This window comes from Humulus lupulus, chromosome 6, assembly GCF_963169125.1.
Source record: "Humulus lupulus chromosome 6, drHumLupu1.1, whole genome shotgun sequence".
Lineage (NCBI taxonomy): Eukaryota > Viridiplantae > Streptophyta > Magnoliopsida > Rosales > Cannabaceae > Humulus > Humulus lupulus.
Genome location: NC_084798.1, coordinates 118,086,949 through 118,104,951, shown reverse-complemented (window position 1 = coordinate 118,104,951; position 18,003 = coordinate 118,086,949). Strand labels below are relative to the sequence as shown.

At 37.5% G+C, this 18,003-nt stretch overlaps 1 protein-coding gene across 1 annotated transcript; it reads right to left on the bottom strand.

The window, feature by feature from the left end:
- Positions 1-1,619: 1,619 nt before the first annotated feature.
- LOC133782478 (tryptophan synthase beta chain 1) lies at positions 1,620-4,970 on the bottom strand. Its single transcript, XM_062221795.1, has 5 exons — positions 4,557-4,970; positions 3,419-3,775; positions 2,645-3,087; positions 2,459-2,553; positions 1,620-2,138 (listed from the first exon to the last, which is right to left on the bottom strand). The coding sequence occupies exons 1-5, from the start codon at positions 4,893-4,895 to the stop codon at positions 1,963-1,965; spliced, it is 1,410 nt and encodes a 469-aa protein (XP_062077779.1). The 5' UTR covers positions 4,896-4,970; the 3' UTR covers positions 1,620-1,962.
- Between the last annotated feature and the right edge of the window lie 13,033 nt (positions 4,971-18,003).

The following is an 18,003-nucleotide window of genomic DNA, read 5'->3' as shown; positions in this document are numbered from 1 at the left end:
ACCCCTTATATAGTTGTATTTGTTGCACTTAAATACTTAAGTAAATTTTTTTGCAGCATAACTCCCTACTGTCAATGTTTTGGTTCAGTCGTCACTTCTTGGCGTTAATTGTGTTCCTCGAACATGCGGTCACACTAGATTAGATAAAAAAAAAAATTAAGTGAATTTCGCAGCATAACACCCTATGTAGTTATATTTGTTGCATATAAATGCCTAAATAAAGTTTTTGATAGCATAACTCCATTTAATTATTTCAAAAATTGAAATATTTTATTAATTTCAAATTTAATTTTTATTTTATTTTAAATTGAAAAAGATTAAATTTAAAATAAAGTTAATAAAAATTATTTCAACTTTTGAATCAATTACAAGAATAGTTTCAATTTCTACAAATTTATATGGAGACAAGTAGCCGCACCAAATTGGATAAAAATTTGAATTTAAAATGGTTAATTAAAACCTAAAAAAAGTTTAAAAAATAATTAAGTTTTTCAAATAATTATGTAAAAAAGAAATACTTATGCATTTAAGTGCAACAAGTATAAATACATAGAAAGTTATACCGCTAATTTGACTTTAAATATTTATCCAATTTAGTGCGGCCACGTGTCTCTAGAACATAGTTAACGACCAGATAATGATCACTGTACCAAAACATTAACAGTAGGGAATTATGCTGCCAAAATTTTTACTTAGGCATTCAAGTGCAACAAAAACAACTACATAAAGAGTTATGTCGCAAATTTCCCTAAAATCTTTCAATACTACCAGCTATATTATCATGACACATGTAATAAGGGACTGAATTTTGTTCGTTAGGGATACATTCCGTTCACCTTAAAATAGTCGAATTAATTATTATATTGATCAGATAATTATTAATTATTAGAAGTATAAATTCTTCAATATATGTCCATAGTATGTTAAATCTTGATCTAAGTATATAAAACTAAGATGAGATAAATAAATAAAAGAAAATGTAAAAGTGAATAAAGATGAGACAAAAAGCAAAAAAAAATTAGAGAAATGAAATTGCACTCTTCCCACTCTTCCCACTCTTCCCAATTATATTCATGCTTCTATTATATTGTAGTAATCATTAAGATAGGTAGAAATTTTTTCCACAACTTTTTTGCGTAATAGAAATCCCTGTACTACATCAATCATTGAAAAATGCGCCACTTTGTCCTAATTTTAAACCGTTTGGAAAAAAAAAATTAAGGCTAAGTAATATTAATAAAAAAAATGAAAAAAGTAAAGGGCCTGGGTAGGTCACTGTATATGGTTCTTGAGAAATTTCCTAAAAATTATTAAGAAGCAAAGGAAAGACATGGGCAGATCAATGTATATGTTTCTTTTAACTTACTTTCTAACAGTTTTCTTTTTTATTTCAAAAAAAAATGAAGAAGTTGTGTTGCAAGGATTTGGTGCGGTTAGATGCACAGTACGTTTAGGGATTGAGGTTTCTGAACCATGCTGAGTTTATTAAATGGATAAACTGTAGAAAAATTGGAGGTCCCTATCTTCCTCATTAAGACCAATGAAGGAAATTCGAACAGAAAAGTTCTATTAAGATGACATGAATTGCCTACTCAAATTTATAAAATGATTCAGCTGGATTTTAAAAAAATAAAAATCTTTCCATGCTTGATAGAATAATTTCAACTTAGTATCACAAAATCTGTTTGGTCATCACCAAGTATAGCATTCTGTCAAAGAACTTTATTTTAAAGAAACAATAAAGCATCCTATCCTCTGTGACTACAAACTAAAAGGAAACTAGAAAGGCATTTTCACATTACCTATTAAAAATAATGACATACCAGAAAGAAAGAAAAGCAGCCTCTAAGTAGCTTCACTGACTTGCTCAAAACGCAGGATCTAAAGCAGAGGAGATCTTGAAGTAAAAGCTCTAGGATACTGAAAACGGAGATGACCCTTTGGTTCATTTGATATGGAACATCAAACCTGCAAATGCTTGATGGCTGTATGAACATCCTTATCCCCTCTACCACTGCAATTGAGTACAACTTTGGTTCCATCTGGGAGAGTTGGGCACAACTTTTCCAAGTAAGCAAGTGCATGAGAAGTCTCCAAAGCTGGGATAATGCCCTCTAGCCGAGATAGCCTTTTAAAAGCTGCACAAACGAGGGAATTATGTTAAACAAGGAAATGTTGATAGGAATAGAGGATTTGACTTGGACTGAGAGAAGTTATACATCAAAATAAATAAAAAATGGTAGCAATAGGTAGAACGCCATGGGTGTTTCTGGGACATGGACTGACTAGTAAATGATAAAAGCACAATAGTTAGTTCTTTGTTATCCAAATTGGAAGTAAGCTTCGAAATGTAATAAAAGGCCAACTAGGGACAATGAGCATCAATGATAATGTTGCATATGTCGAAAAGCATTTAGTTCCTATAGCAAAATAATGTTCTGGGATCCTACATTCATACCTTCCAATGCTTCATCATCGGTAACACTATGGTATTCAGCACGTCCAATATCCTTGAGAAAACTGTGCTCAGGTCCAACCCCAGGGTAATCCAAGCTAAATGCAACACATGAATTTAGTTAAAAGTAAAAAATGTGTAAGTCACACAAAATTAAGTATTGACAAGAATTCCATTAAATTGTCATACCCTGCGCTAATAGAATGAGGCTCAATTATCTGTCCATCATCATCCTGTAGTAGGTAGCTCATAGCACCATGCAACACACCAATTTCGCCTTTGGTCAATGTTGCAGCATGCTTACCACTGTCCAATCCAAAACCAGCCGCCTCAACACCAATCAACCTAACTACCTTGTCTTCAACAAACTCATGGAATAGTCCCATAGCGTTTGAACCGCCACCAACACATGCTACCAGCACATCAGGTTTTCCACCCCATTTCTCTAGTGCTTGTTTTCTTGTTTCTCTACCAATCACTTTATGGAACTCCCTGACCATCATGGGATACGGATGAGGCCCAGCAACAGAGCCCAAAATATAGTGGGTTGTCTCCACATTAGTCACCCAGTCCCTTATAGCTTCTGATGTAGCATCCTTCAATGTGGCTGTCCCAGAATGGACTGCCCTCACCTATATGAAGAGAAACATAGTTCTCAAAAAACGCTCTATAAACAAAGAGAAAAAAAACAGAAGCAGTGATTCGTTTAAATATTCATCCACTAGTACAAATGGAAGGTGTGTTGTCCTTTAAATTTAAGTTCATCATTACAGAGGAAGGAACATCAGGCAGAAACAAAATCTGAAAAGGAGGAAATTGCTGATAAAGACTAAAGATCCATTACATTTGTTATTAAAGTCAAGTAGAAGACAACTGCCTTCATATTTTTCCTATCAGGATATGAGAAAAAGCAAAATATTCTTACTTTCAACACCAGAAAAATTAGGTCTCCAGAAAACAAACCTCAGCCCCAAGAAGCCGCATTCTGAAAACATTAAGTGATTGTCTTTCCATATCTTGGGCACCCATATAGATGATGCATTCCAAGCCAAACCGAGCACATACAGTGGCAGTGGCAACTCCATGCTGACCAGCACCAGTCTCAGCAATGATACGTTTCTTGCCCAGACGCTTGGCAAGCAAAGCTTGGGCTACGGCGTTATTGATTTTATGAGCACCAGTGTGATTGAGATCTTCCCTCTTCAGATAAATATGAGGTCCTTTCCCATCAGCACGCCTGTAATGCTCAGTCAACCGCTCTGCGAAATAGAGAGGACTCTCCCGGCCAACATAGTCCTTCAAAATCCCATTCAATTCTCTCTACAACATCAAGAAAATTAATCTGAAAAGTTATTTAATCATGATAAATTACATATACAGTATAGTTATTCAGATTCAAAGGCAACTCACAACAGGGGCCACCTTAGTAAATAGCTAAAATGCTTATGGAACATCTAACTATAGATGCATATACATATTATAACTGTGGAAGTGTGGATGGCCTCTCCCCAACTAACCCCACATGGGATAGTTGGGGATTTTTGCAGCTACTAGGATTCGAGCTTGATGTCTGCAAAAGTTAGACTTTCACAAGCCCATCCTTGCCACCAACAATGCCCCCAAGGAAATGCTCACGGAACATATGGAAATCGAATGGAAAACTCACAAACAGCATACTAATATATTATGAAAACACACAAAACCGAAAGAACAATATGATTAATCGAAATGCTCAAACTGATACAATTCAGTGAAAGTCACTATTATAAAATCCACGATTTCAAGACAAGCCTCATTTTAAACTAAAAGTACAACCTTTCCCAGCAAGCTAAAGCAAATTACAAAATCTTCATTCTTTTTGTCTTTTATTTTTTTAAAAAAATCATGTGAATTACAACAAAACAAATTTCAGAAAACTAAACCAAAATCATGGATTACTTCCACCCATTTCTTTCACTATCTTAATCTTCATTTCCCCCCAAAACTAATATTTTACCCAAATTATATTATATATAAATATGCAACACATTCAAATTCAGTTCTAGCAACACACCAAGATGAAATAGAAAACAAAAGCAAAGAAGGGATTGTGAATACGAACCTCAAAGTCTTCGTCGCCAGCGAGGGATTGAAAGGCGGTTTCGAGCTCGGTGAGCGCGTACATGAGAGTTTCAGGGACGTACTTGCCACCATACTTACCGAAACGCCCAAAGGAATCGGGTCGGGGAAGATCTAGAGTCGGAGGGAGGTCCTGCATTACTGGGTCGTGGATGAGGGTGCAGGAGATGGAGGTCCTGGTGGCACGGGAAGTAATTTTACGAAACTTGAAGGACAATTGGGAAACGGAGGTCGAAGATGAAGATGAAGACGAAGAAAAAGGGAGTTTGGGAAGCTTTGGGGGATTGCAAATGGCGGAAGAAGAACACGTTGAGGCTGCCATTGTTTGCTGCTTTTCACCTTAGAGAGAGAGTACTTTTATGTAAGTTTTTAGTTGATTGCTAAAATAATGTAAATTCATGCTTTTTGGAGGGTTTATACGTATATATTCATAAGCATTTTTTTATTCATTGAGAAAAAAATATATAAAAATGCTAGTGGATATTAGAGAAGTAACGTCGATTATTTTCATTTTATGCCAACTGGATCGTAGTGGGACCCACTTTCGATTCTGTCTTTCTCAAAAAGCCTAAAACAAAATTAGTAAATGGATTTGTTTCCACCTGCAATTGCAAAGGCAAATTTCACTAGTTTGTATGCATCATATTGGATGTTAATTAAAAAATATGTTAGATATATTAAGTATTTTAAAATAATATCATTTTTTAGTATTCTACTAAAAATACTCTCATTTTTTTCCTTATTCTCTCTTCTCACATCTTTCTTCCCCCTATCTCTCTTTCGGTTCACTCTCTCTCATCTCACGGCACCACCAACACCACCGCCACACTAAATATTACATTTTGAACAGATCTGAGAATGGTTTTTGAGTTTTTTTTGCGATTTTGTTTCAGAACTAAAACTCTGAAATCTATATAAAATCGACTTTGCTCGATGGTGCTCGATGCCAGCTCGATGGAACATTCAAAATCAAGATTTTCATGAAAAAAATGACTTTGCTCGATGGTGGTTAGATGATGGTTTGATGGTGCTCGATGCCAGCTCGATGGACTCAATGCAATTCTTGCACGAGACATAATTTTTCACTCGTGTGTCCGTTTGGAGTGATTTTTTTTATTTTGGGTATTTTTTAAGATCTACACATTTGACATGCTCATATGCATATTTGTGAAGTGTAACACTTGAAAAGATACAAAAATCCAAACATACCTCATTTAAGACATGTTTTAGTATGTTTTCAAGTTTTAAACTTCACAAATGTGAATATGAGCATATAAAACGTGTAGAGCTTAAAAAAATACCCAAAATAAAAAACAAATCACCACAAACGGACATCTGAGTGAAAAATTATGTTTCTTGCAAGAATCGCATCGAGTCCATCAAGCTGGCATCGAGCACCATTGAACCACCATCGAGCAAAGTCATATTTTACATGAAAATCTTGATTTTGAAGGCCCCATCGAGCTAGCATTGAGAACTATCGAGCAATGTCGATTTTCTATAGATTTCAGAGTTTTATATCTGAAAAAAATCACAAAAAAAACCCAAAAATCATGCATAGATCTGTTTGAAATGCAGTATTTAGTGTGGTGGTGGTGTTGGTGGTGCTGCGAGGTGAGAGAGAGTAAACTGAGAGAGAGAGAGAGAGAGAGAGAGAGGGGAAGAGAAAAGTGAGAAGAGAGAAGGGAGAAGAATGTATTTTTGGTAGAGTGCCAAAAAGTAGCATTATTTTGAAATCTTTAATATGTCTAGCATATATTTTAATTAACACCCAATATGAAGCATAGAATGTAAATTTGGGAAACTTCACTTTGTATGCATCATATTGGGTGCTAATTAAAAAATATGCTAGGTATATTAAGTATTTTAAAATAATGCCACTTTATGGCACTCTACCAAAAATACTCATATCTCTTCCATCTTCTCTCTTCTCACATCTTTCTTCCCCCTATCTCTCTTTCGATTCATTCTCTCTCACCTCACAGCACCATCAATGTAGCGTCCCAAATTTACTAATAAGGCTTTAGGCCCTGATTAGTATGCCTGGAGGGCAATAAGTGATTTATTATGTGAATATGTGATTAGAAATGCATGTTAGGTGAATTAAATATGCATGTGGGACCCATTTGGTTATTAGGGGCATGTTTGTAATTTTATTCGTTGAGGGCATAAATGCAATATTTGTGATGCACGATCCGAGACAGTCCTAGGGAGCGGTTTAGCTAGAAAGTCACAACGGGGTCAAATACCCGACTCGGGAGGAGCCTAGGGGTATTTTGGGAACATAAAATGTGTTCGGGATCTATGGAGTAACGGGTAGTGGTTTGGTAATGATTTGGACATGTCGGGATTAATGGGGATTTATAAGACTACTCGGGGACTTAACGGGGTATGGCAAATGACTAAATTGCCCTTGGGTTACCTAAGAGGTTAGGATAAGTCTAAGGGGCAATTGGGTCTTTTGCTAAGGGATAGGTGTATGTCTTTGGCTGCCAGGGTTAGAAGGAAAGAAATAAATAGAAGGAAAAACTCATTTTTGCTTCCCTTTCTCTCTCCACCGATTCTCTCTCTCTCTCTCCCTTTGGTGTCTTGAAACTTTGAAGAAATTTGGGGGTCTTGAGTTGAAGGATTGAGGGTGTTATCCCCATTTCCTGCATGGGCTCGGGGCCGTCGGCCAGGCCCATTATCAGGGGCCATGTAGGCACGCGGGCCCGGCCCAAGGCCTCTTGGTATGGAGAGTGTCCAAGGGGAAGGATATGGACCGGGGATTCATGTATGGGCCCGTTGGAGGGATCCGGAATGTCCCTCCGGGTCCGTCCTCCGCGACGATAGTCCGGGCGGTGTACAGAGCGTTCGGACCACCGCGGCCTACGCGTCCCGATCCCGGACCCTGATACGGTCCGGGCCTGTGGTAAACGAAGCGGGACGAAGGTAAACGGACCCGGATCACCTCACCCCCGGTTGAAGGGGCCAAGCGTCCAGGACCCTGAAGCCGCCTCACTCCACGTGGGCGTTGTCCCCACTTTTCACCTGCAGAAAAAGGCCACCTCGGGATTGCACGCCAATGTGTCAGGTCTGCGCAGCCAAGTACTCTGACTGGTCTTGTCTCCTGAATCGGCCTCGTGACTCGAAGTGATCAAACCAAAAGCGCTGTTTTGTCGGGCGAGACGTAGCTCTAAGGTCAACCTGTTGGGCCTTAGCTGGCTTGGAATTCATGTATTTTGTACCTTTTGTATTGGGCCTCCACTAGGAAGGCCACATATATCCTTTTCTCCGATGGGCCTAGGTCGGACCCGGCCCAGACCCAGTGTTCCGACAAGCCTATAAGTATAAGCTACAGAACACTGTAAAAGGGGTCTCTCCTTTCACCAAAAAAGACAGGAACTCTGTCAAAACATAGAGGAAAAACTCCATTGTAAAAGGTTCTTCAAGCTCTAATAAGATAGACTCGTGGACTAAGGCTAATTAACGCCCCAACCACGTAAAAACCCCAAGTTAATCTTCTGCTTTCATTATACGTACTAGTAAATATTAGTTATTAATAGAGTTGCCGAAAATCTCGATTAACAGAGGGCTTGAAGTGTGTAGGAATTGCTCAGGCCAAAATTAATACAGAGTTAAGGATCTAAGTTTGAATTCTGTTTAATTTTCCTTTGTTTTGTTGGAGTTTGAGGGGTTAGAACTTAGATAATTGAACTTGGGTTGTAGTAGGACTTTGGTTGGTTTCTTTAAGTTTATGTACTGTTGTTAGTTTGGTATAAGTGGTTTGGGGCTGAATTTTGGGTTTAGGTATTGATTTGGGTTGATTTTTGAGGTGTTGGCTCGTAGAATTGCATGGGAATTTTTGGGTTTCGGGCTTGCGTCGCAGCCTGCTTGAGTTTATAGGCTAGTGGAGCTTCGATGAAATTTCCCAGGCGTCGCAGCGCAAGTTTGGGCGCCGCGGCCCAAGTCTGTCAGATGAGAGGCATTTTGCCTCTGTTTTGGGGCGCGCCGCGGTGCTTAAGGGAGAGTGGGCCACGACCCAAAAGTTGAATTTTGGCAAATTGAGAGTTTTTAGCTCGGGAACTTGAACGTTAAGGCTCGGGAAGGTTTCTACTACCCAGTTTGGTAGAAATCAAGGTCCTGGAGGTTAGAGTTGTGTCTCGAAACTATTTAATGAGTTGGAACTTGATAGTTTATTTTATTCATACGTTGTGACTAGGAGTTCTCTTCAAGGCTCGGGTTAGAGGATTGTGCTCGTGATCGCGGTGCTCGGGTAGCTTGGGACACAGGGAAGAAAACTACTGTACCCATAGAGCAGGGCAAGGCCCTATAGTTTGTGTTGCAAGGCACGACCCTATGTGATTATGTTGCAGGGGCGTAGCCCCATTGATTATGTTTATTTATGTTTAATGTTATCCAGATTTCCGGATAGCGTTTAGATTGATGTCCTCGGGGAAGAAGAATTATCGATGTCTTTCACGGTAGGTGACCAGAGCTCGCGGATGGACAGAAAGGCTTCGCCTCTCCTGTTTAGTGTCCGGATTACTCTTCCAAGCAAACACAACACGGAAACTCGTCAACTCTCCCGGACTCCCGAAGGGGTATCCTTCGGGGAAGCCCCTTCCAGGAGAAGCTCTTCGAGTGGTCTCCGCGGAAACAGTTCCGTGCCTCGCACGGAACAAAACCAAACGGTCGAGTCCTGGAGGAGGCATATTTGGAATGATATCCGCCTGACACAGGATCCCGCCTGACACGCCCGTCAGGTCAAAGCCGCACACATCCCAGCACGCCTAAGGTTACCTTTTCGCCTACTGTTCCGCTGACAACTTGGAAAAGACGGCTGACTTTGTGTGTTCCCCATACTTTCACGTAAATATACCCACATAGAGTTTTGTAGCCATGCTACTACATTAATTGTATCCCCTATTTATGGCTGGTGTAATTAAGACTCATATACGTAGAGAAAAACCCTAATCCGATACCCTAGCTATAAAGACCCCTTCATTTTACAAGAAGGAGGACGGCCAACAAATCACATAGCAAGAACTCTGCTAAAATCTCTCTAGCTTCTTCTTCTTCAAGAGAACCCGAGAGAAACATTGTGAGTGTGTGAATTTCTTGTACACCAGCCATCTTACTGTAATCCTTTCCAAGTATAATAACATCGACTCGTGGACTAGGGCTCGTTAACGCCTGAACCACGTAAAAACACTGTTTGTTTGGTTACATCTTAGTATTTCTACAGTTCTTATCTTTTTATTATTCTGTTTGTATTCGTTTCCGAAAAACTCGGTAAACATTTAAAGTATTTGTTAAATTATGCTATGTGTGCATATTTGTGAATGAATGGCAAGGGTCGGGAACGGCAAAGGTCGAGAACGGCGTTGACCGAATACGGCAAGGGGCCAGGAGCAGCGTTAAGCACGCGGAGTGCGAGTTGCCAGGGTGAGACCCCTAAAGGATTCTTGGGATATCCTCATGGTGTAGACCGCAAACCCAGGGCCTGGTAATGCGCCTAGGACGGCATGGCCGTATGTGTTTAGCCTGTTGGGAGTTTTGTTATGTGTTGAATGATGGTTATGCATATGTTAATTTCTTGTGTGGAGTTTTCTTGCCGGGCTTCGGCTCACGGGTGCTCTATGGTGCAGGTAAGGGCAAGAGGAAGATTGACCAACCATGAGTATGGAGAGCGTGAAGCGACATGTACATGTTTGGCCTGCCTGGCTGCCACGGCCAGGGGTATTTTTGGGAGATGTCTTGTATTAAACCGAATTTTGTCGCTTAGTCAACTTTAATTATATTTTGAGTTGTAAATATTTCTAACAGTATTTTGGGATCCCAAATGTTAATCGCTTTACAATTTTCAATGAATGGTTACATTTTCAAATTGTGTGAATTTTATTATAGTTTAGCTACACTTTTAATCTAAAACCTCGGTTAGCGAGTTAATTCCACGTTTTAAACTCACCTAGTAACGGCTCTAAGGTAGTAGGGTGTTACAACCAACACCACCACCACACTAAATACTGCATTTCGAACAGATCTGAGAATGGTTTTTGAGTTTTCTTTTGCAATTTTTTTCAGATCAAAAATTCTGAAATTTACAGAAAATTGACTTTACTCGATGGTGGTTCAATGGTGCTCGATGCCAGCTCGATGGGGCCTTCAAAATCAAGATTTTCATGAAAAAAATTGACTTTGCTTGATGGTGGTTCGATGGTGCTTGATGTCAGCTCGATGGACTTGTTGTGATTTTTGCAAGAGACATAATTTTTCACTCGAGTGTCCGTTTGGGGTGATTTTTTTTTTAATTTTGGTATTTTTCAAGATCTACATGTTTGACATGCTCATATGCACATTTTTGAAGTGTAACACTTGAAAAAAAATACAAAAATCCAAACATACCTCATGTTTACGACATGTTTTGGTATGTTTGCAAGTTTTAAACTTCACAAATGTGAATATGAGCATGTCAAACGTGTAGATCTTGAAAAAATACTCAAAATAAAAAACACAGTCACCGTAAATGGACACCCGAGTGAAAAATTATGTCTCTTGCAAGAATCGCATCAAGTCCATCAAGCTGGCATCGAGCACCATCGAGCAAAGTCGTTTTTTTCATGAAAATCTTGATTTTGAAGGCCCCATCGAGCTGGCATCGAGCACCATCAAACCACTATCGAGCAATGTCGATTTTATGCAGATTTTAGAGTTTTAAATCTAAAAAAATATCACAAAAAAAATCTAAAAAATCATGCCCAAATCTATTCGAAATACAGTATTTAGTGTGGTGATGGTGTTGGTGGTGTCGTGAGGTGAGAGAGAGTGAACCGAGAGAGAAAATGAAGAGAAAAGTGAGATGAGAGAAGAGAGGAGGGTAATTTTGGTAGAGTGCCAAAAGTAGTATTATTTTGAAATCTTTAATATGTCTAGCATATATTTTAATTAACACCCAATATTAAGTATAGAATGTGAAATTTCCCTTGCAAAATACGTAAATGGTTGGTGAGTACTTAATGCATTTATGGCTTATACTATTATATCAATAATAATAATAATAATAATAAAACGTCTAAAATGGTAAATTTATTAAAAGGTAAAAAGGAAAATTATCATTCTATTACATTAATTCATGGCTTCTCAGGTAATCACCCCAAATGACAACAAATTTCAATTACAATGTGCTTACCAAATGCACTAATAAAATGGGTTTAGATCTCAAAGTGATAATTACATATAAATTTTTAATATAATGTTTTGCAAGACAGTTAATAATTACATAATAAAATATAACATTATGTATTAATTATTATTTAAAAATGATAATATTTAGTAATTACATCTACGATCATGAGAATTGGAACATGTAATTGGAGTACTTCAATTGACTACAATTACATAATTATTGTGTAATTGCCTATTATTTTATACGCATGTGTATACAGAATGTTTGATCCTTAATTTTGCACTGTAAATTATTCAAAATTTACACACTTCTATAACTACAATTTACTAAGTGATATAAAAAAAATTAAAACTATAACTTCCTACGGGTCCAAACACACAAGGAGGAATACTATTACTTCCCTTTTCAGGGGAGTATTTGAGAATTTCCATATGTTTTAATAAGGTGCGGGAATGTTTTCAAGATAAAACAAAATTTAATTTCAAAGAGAAAAATACATTTTACACGTATGGATAAATTCTTATATATCTTATAGTTTTATTAATTTCAAAATAATTGCCGTAATTGCATAGCTGTTTAAATTGGTCTATAATTGGCAACAGATTGTCTTTTAAATTTATACTTATATTTCTTTTTTTGGACGAAATATTTATTCTATCTTTTTATATTATAAACATAATTGTACACCCATAACTATAATTATTTAAAACTGGCACTATAATATAATATAAATAATTTTATTTGGAGTATTACTATGAAGCAACTTATGGTCCAACACCACTTAATGTAGCATACTGCTATTAGTATAATTCAATAGAAAATTTTAAGTTTTTTGTAACGATCCAAAATTACTAATAAGGCTTAAGGGCCTTAATTAGTGTGCTGGGATGACATAACTGAATTATGTGTAATTTAAATGGTTAAATGCATGATTATGTGAAAAACATGCTTATATGATTATATGGATATATGAGATGCATGATTTTGAGTATTAATATGCATGTAAGCCCTGATTAGGTTATAAGGGTATATTCGTAATTTTTGCCCAATGAGGGCATAAATGTAAATATTTGTGATAAATTGTTGAGACCACATTATTATGTGGATATATCTGCAGCTTGTGACTCAAGGCGATCCTAGTGAGCGGTTTAGCGAAAAAGTCACAATGGAAATTTATACCCGGCTTGGGGGAGCTCGGGGGTATTTCTGGGAAATATATTGGAGATTATTTGATATTGAGGAAAGTAATTGGTAATTAGTTAGGTGTTGGGATTTAAGCAGTAATTATTAGGAACACTCGGGAAATTAGCGGGAATTGGGAGCAATGACCAAAATGCCCTTAGAAGGACTTAAAGGTTTAGTTATAAGTGGGAGGGAAATATGGTCATTTGACTTTAAAGGTGTTGATTGTGTTTTTAGCCAACGACGTGAGAACTTCAATAACGACAAGCCTTTAAGAGAATGTAAACGACAACATACAGTTTAATCAATGAAAGTAAATAACACAAGAGATTTTATAGTGGTTCAGCCTCGATCAGTCGGTAATAGCCTAATCCACTTAGAGATTTTATTACTTTATTCACACTCAAGATCAGATGAACCAGTGTCAACTGAGTTTCTTAAGTGTAAATATTCCAGAATACAAAAAAGGGATTCTCTCAAGGAAAACACACTTTCTCTCTCTAGAACACAGACTAATTCTCAATTTTCCAAAAGTCCTTTTACGATCCCATCAACCCTCTATTTATAGGCTTGGGATCCTCAACTGATATCCCCTTCAGATAGGGATATTTTATTATTCATCTTATATTTAAATTACAAGAAATATTTAAAATACAACAGATTCCTCAATTTGAGTGAGGAATGAGAGATTCCCGCGGTGCCCAGACCGATTCTTACTGAAGTAGTTTCCGGGAATTTGACGTAGTCTAGTTTGTTTGTTGATGATTATCGCCTTCTGACCAAATTCCGAGCCACATGCATTGGCTCTCCTCGGACATGGTCCGAGCCAACCTCTTTGAGCATACCTCGGACTAAGGTCCGAGCCAAGTAATTTGGCTCCTCGGACTAGGGTCCGATCGGACCTATTTTTGCCTTCTCCTCGGACTAGGGTCCGAGGCAATCACCCTTGCCTCTCCTCGGACTTGGTCCGAGCCAACCATCTTGGAAGCTCACCTCGGACATGTCCGAGCCAAACATCTTGGAAGCTCACCTCGGATAGGTCCGAGCCAAGCACTTGAAAGCTCACCTCAGATAGGTCCGAGCCAAGCATTTGGTTCCTCCAAATAAGGTCCGATCGGACCTTTTGTGGCCTCTCCTTGGCCAAAATCTAAGTCCATCCCTTGGTATGCATGGGACCTCTCCTCGGACTTGGTCCGAGGCAACCACCTAGGAAGCTCACCTCGGACATGGTCCGAGCCAAGCATCTAGGGGCTCCTCAAGCTAAGGTCCGATCGGACCTGCTGCTTATTTCCCTTGATCCAAAGTCCAAACCCATCTTTTAAGCTCCTTGGACTTGGGTTTGAACCAAACACTTAGGCTCCTCGGACTGGGGTCCGAGCCAAGCACACCTTAGCCCAAGTATTCTCCTCGGGTGTATTTGACTTGACTATGGCATCTCTCAAGCAGTCCAAATTTTTCACTGATGCATTGGGCTACTGCTAAGCCAGATCACCAAACTAATCCATGCCACGTGTCAATTTTACTGCCACATCATCCTTTTCAAATTTTGGGATAACAAAAGGGATAAGTTATATTCATCTTTTAGGATTTAGTGGAATTGTTAGAAAGAAATGGAAATTGAAAGAAGAAAGAAAGAAGAGAAAACTGAACATTTAGACTTACTCTCTTCTCCCCCAATCGGGTTGGTCATCCTTCACCACCTCTTGAGGAATTTTGAAGATTTAACTTAGGAAAACTTGGGTTGGAGCTTGGGGCTAGAGACCTTGGTGAAGCTAGAGGTTTTAGCAGGGATTTTTCACTTAATTGAGGTAAGGTTTCAAGGTTTTATTCTTGAGTTTCTGGTTCTATGTTAGAAATGATTTCTGAAACTTGATTTTGATGGAAGTTAGGAGAATTAAGCTTTGGGAATTAAGGAGTTAAAAGCTGGAAAGGTTTGGAGGATAACCTAAAGTCGAATTCCCCACTTAAGGTAAGAAATTCTGAGCTTGGACACTTGAATTTTGGGCTATTCTGGTTCTCTTCTGTTGGGTTTTTGAGCTTCAAGCTCAAACATGGTTTTTTTCTTTATTTTGGGGTGCATGTGGCTAAGTTCTATATGGTTGGGTTGTGTGGGGTGAGATATAGATGTTGGTAGGCTTGTTTTGGGGTATGATTAAGGTTTGGAGAAGTTTGGTTCGAGGAAATTCGAAGAAGACAAATCTGAGAAGTTGAGTGTTGTAACTAGCGTTGTAGCGCTAGCCTTTGGGCGTTACAGCGCTAGGCCTGGGCTGTTTAGGCGTTTTGGCTCTGTTTGAAGTGCTATAGCGCCCTCCTTGTGGCGCTATAGCGCTACCCTATTTCCAAAAGAGGGTTTTTGGCCCGGGGGCTCGAGGTTTGATTCCACCACCCCGTTTGGTGGAATTAGGGCTTCCCGAGGGCTCGGGATTAGTCCCGAGGCTAGGTTTTGGAATTGAAGTTTGGTGATGATACTAATTTATGGCTGTGACTAGGTGTACGCTAGGGCTCGGATGAGATCGTGCTTAAGGGTCGATTTCATTAATCAAGCTATCGGAATCTAATGGTAAGAAACTGCACCCGGTTATGTGTTAATGTTGGGACTAAGAGCTCCCTATATTTGTATGTGATGTCATGAGATGGTATTATGCCATGGGACATGTGATAAACGACATAAGAGTGTTAGAATCAATATTTGCGCACAGGGCGCGGCTCGGCCACTGGTAGCTGAGGACAGCTTAATATTCACTGAGCTCGATTTAAGCGGGCCGGAGTTAGTGGGATAAACAAGGGATGCGACCTAAGGGCGTCGACCCTGGTTATTATATGAATTGGTTATTGTTGTTAATTTGATGAACTTGGTATGCTGAATGCCTGATTATGTGAATTGTTGAATATATGACTATGCTTTATGAGTTATCTGGTTGAATGATTGATGATTATGCTCTGTTATCTAGTTTCTTGTTGGGCATCGGCTCACGGGTGCTTCGTGGTGCAGGTAAAGACAATAGTAAGGTGGACCAGTCCTGAGTTGGAGAGCTTTAGGGGTTGAATGTACATAGTCAGCTGATCGGCCGCCATGGCCGAGGAGTGATACAGGACGAGAGAAGCCTAAATGTCTGTTTTGCCTTAGAGTGGCCAGTACATGTGTTATAACCTGGAATTTTTGTAAACTGTCTTTTAAACTCTATTTCTTTTGGGATCCCATGTATAAGATGTTAAATTATAAGAAATATAACTTTTGTAACTAAAATCTTTTAACCCTAGTTCAATTATAGTTTCAGTAACACGTTTCTAACTAAATGACTTGATTAGCAAGTCTTGCACCTTTATAAACACACAGTATAACGGTCTTGGCTATCTAGGGCATTGCATTTTTATACTTAATAGGAGGTCCTAATTAACAAAACAATGCCAATTGTTGCTACTATAACCAAAATTCCATTGACATAATTTCTACCATTTCTGTAACGTCTCAAATTCACTAATAAGACTCAGTGTCTTGGTAAGGGGCAACGAGGGCAATAATTGGATTAATTATGTGTTTATGTGATATGTGCATATTATTATGTGAATTATGTGAGTTATATTATGATATGACTTTTAGGATTAATGCCCTAAAAGCATGTAAAGACATTTTATTGAATTAAATAAAAGAATAATTTTATTATATTTGAATTTTATAATTATTGTTTAAATTAATTATATGATAATATCAAGAAAATTCATTGTTCATTCATGAGAATATGATCTTATATTAGTACGAGAGAATTAAGATCATATATAATGAAAAAAATATTTAGTAACATATTAAAGTATGAAATCTTTAATGAATGGTTACTAGTGTGGTATACTAAGGATACGTGATGCAAGTGATCTAGATTCGAATTACTGAATTTATAAAACTAAACACTATAACAATAAAATAGAACAATGGAGAACTCAAAACTAACTATTAATTCAATAAATTAAGAATTAGGGTGTTTAACGCCCAAAACGTCCATCCACTAAGCGATGGTTGTAGTATAGATCGGGCGGTCGATTCCACAAGGAGGCCAGGAATTAAAGTTAATTAATAAATAAAGTTTAGAGATAAATAATATGAGGAAAATAGAACAAGTGATATTTTTGTTATTTTTGAGATTCAAAGATTAGAAATAGAGATAGACTAAAGTGTGATGTGACCATAGGTAACAAGTAGGGTGGATCAATAATCACCAATATGCATACTTGTTTATTTGGATCTTTGATTCACAAAAATTACACAAATGGATAGTCACATCCCAACTATTCATTTGGAAGATTTAACATTGAAGCATAAATATATTTCACAAAAATGTATTCAAGTGATTACTATTCTTTACCATGGAAGGATGAGATAAATCTTATGAGAAGTCTAAAAATGACATTATACCATTGGCAATAATGCAATAAAAGATTGGACATAAAACCTAACACAAATATTACTTTTACTATTTATAAAATACATAGAAAGAGCATGACTAATTCTATATAGATTTAGCAAAAGTAAATATAGATGGATGAGATGGAGAAAATGATTAAAATATTATCTATATTATTTTCACTAATTTGATAATACATAGAAAGTGCTTGACAAAATCTATATACTATTAGTGAACATAAATAAAGATAACAAGATGAAGAAATAGAGATGAAAGAAAATAAATCACTCAAATATATAAACTTTAAGCATATGGTGAATAAAAAATATCAAACAAAGTCATAGTGCATATACGATCATCCTAACCTTCTTAAGAATGTTAGCCTATTATGCTAAACATTCTCATGCAATTCTAGAGAGAAAATATGATAAATGAGACTAAAATTTGGTAGAGTTTTGCTACCTAAAAATTACATACTAATTGTGAAATAAGAGTCCCTGTTATAGAGGGAGAAAATGACTAAAAAGAAATTAAAAAACAAAATGGAGTTTACAAAATAAATCTGAAATATTAATAATAAAATATGATTTTGAAAAATCAAATCTTATTATTAATATTAAGCTAGCTATTTTGGTGAATATTAATTTTGCCCTTTTTCTAAAACACCGCAAAATGTGAGCTTT

What these genes read in the sequence shown, in the direction of transcription:
- LOC133782478 (XM_062221795.1), bottom strand. Translation starts at nt 4,895, where the DNA reads ATGGCAGCCTCAACGTGTTCTTCTTCCGCCATTTGCAATCCCCCAAAG. An exon ending in CTGGCGACGAAGACTTTGAG is followed by an intron (nt 3,776 to 4,556) that starts GTTCGTATTCAC and finishes TTGATGTTGTAG; the next exon opens with AGAGAATTGAATGGGATTTT. An exon ending in TGCGGCTTCTTGGGGCTGAG is followed by an intron (nt 3,088 to 3,418) that starts GTTTGTTTTCTG and finishes CTCTTCATATAG; the next exon opens with GTGAGGGCAGTCCATTCTGG.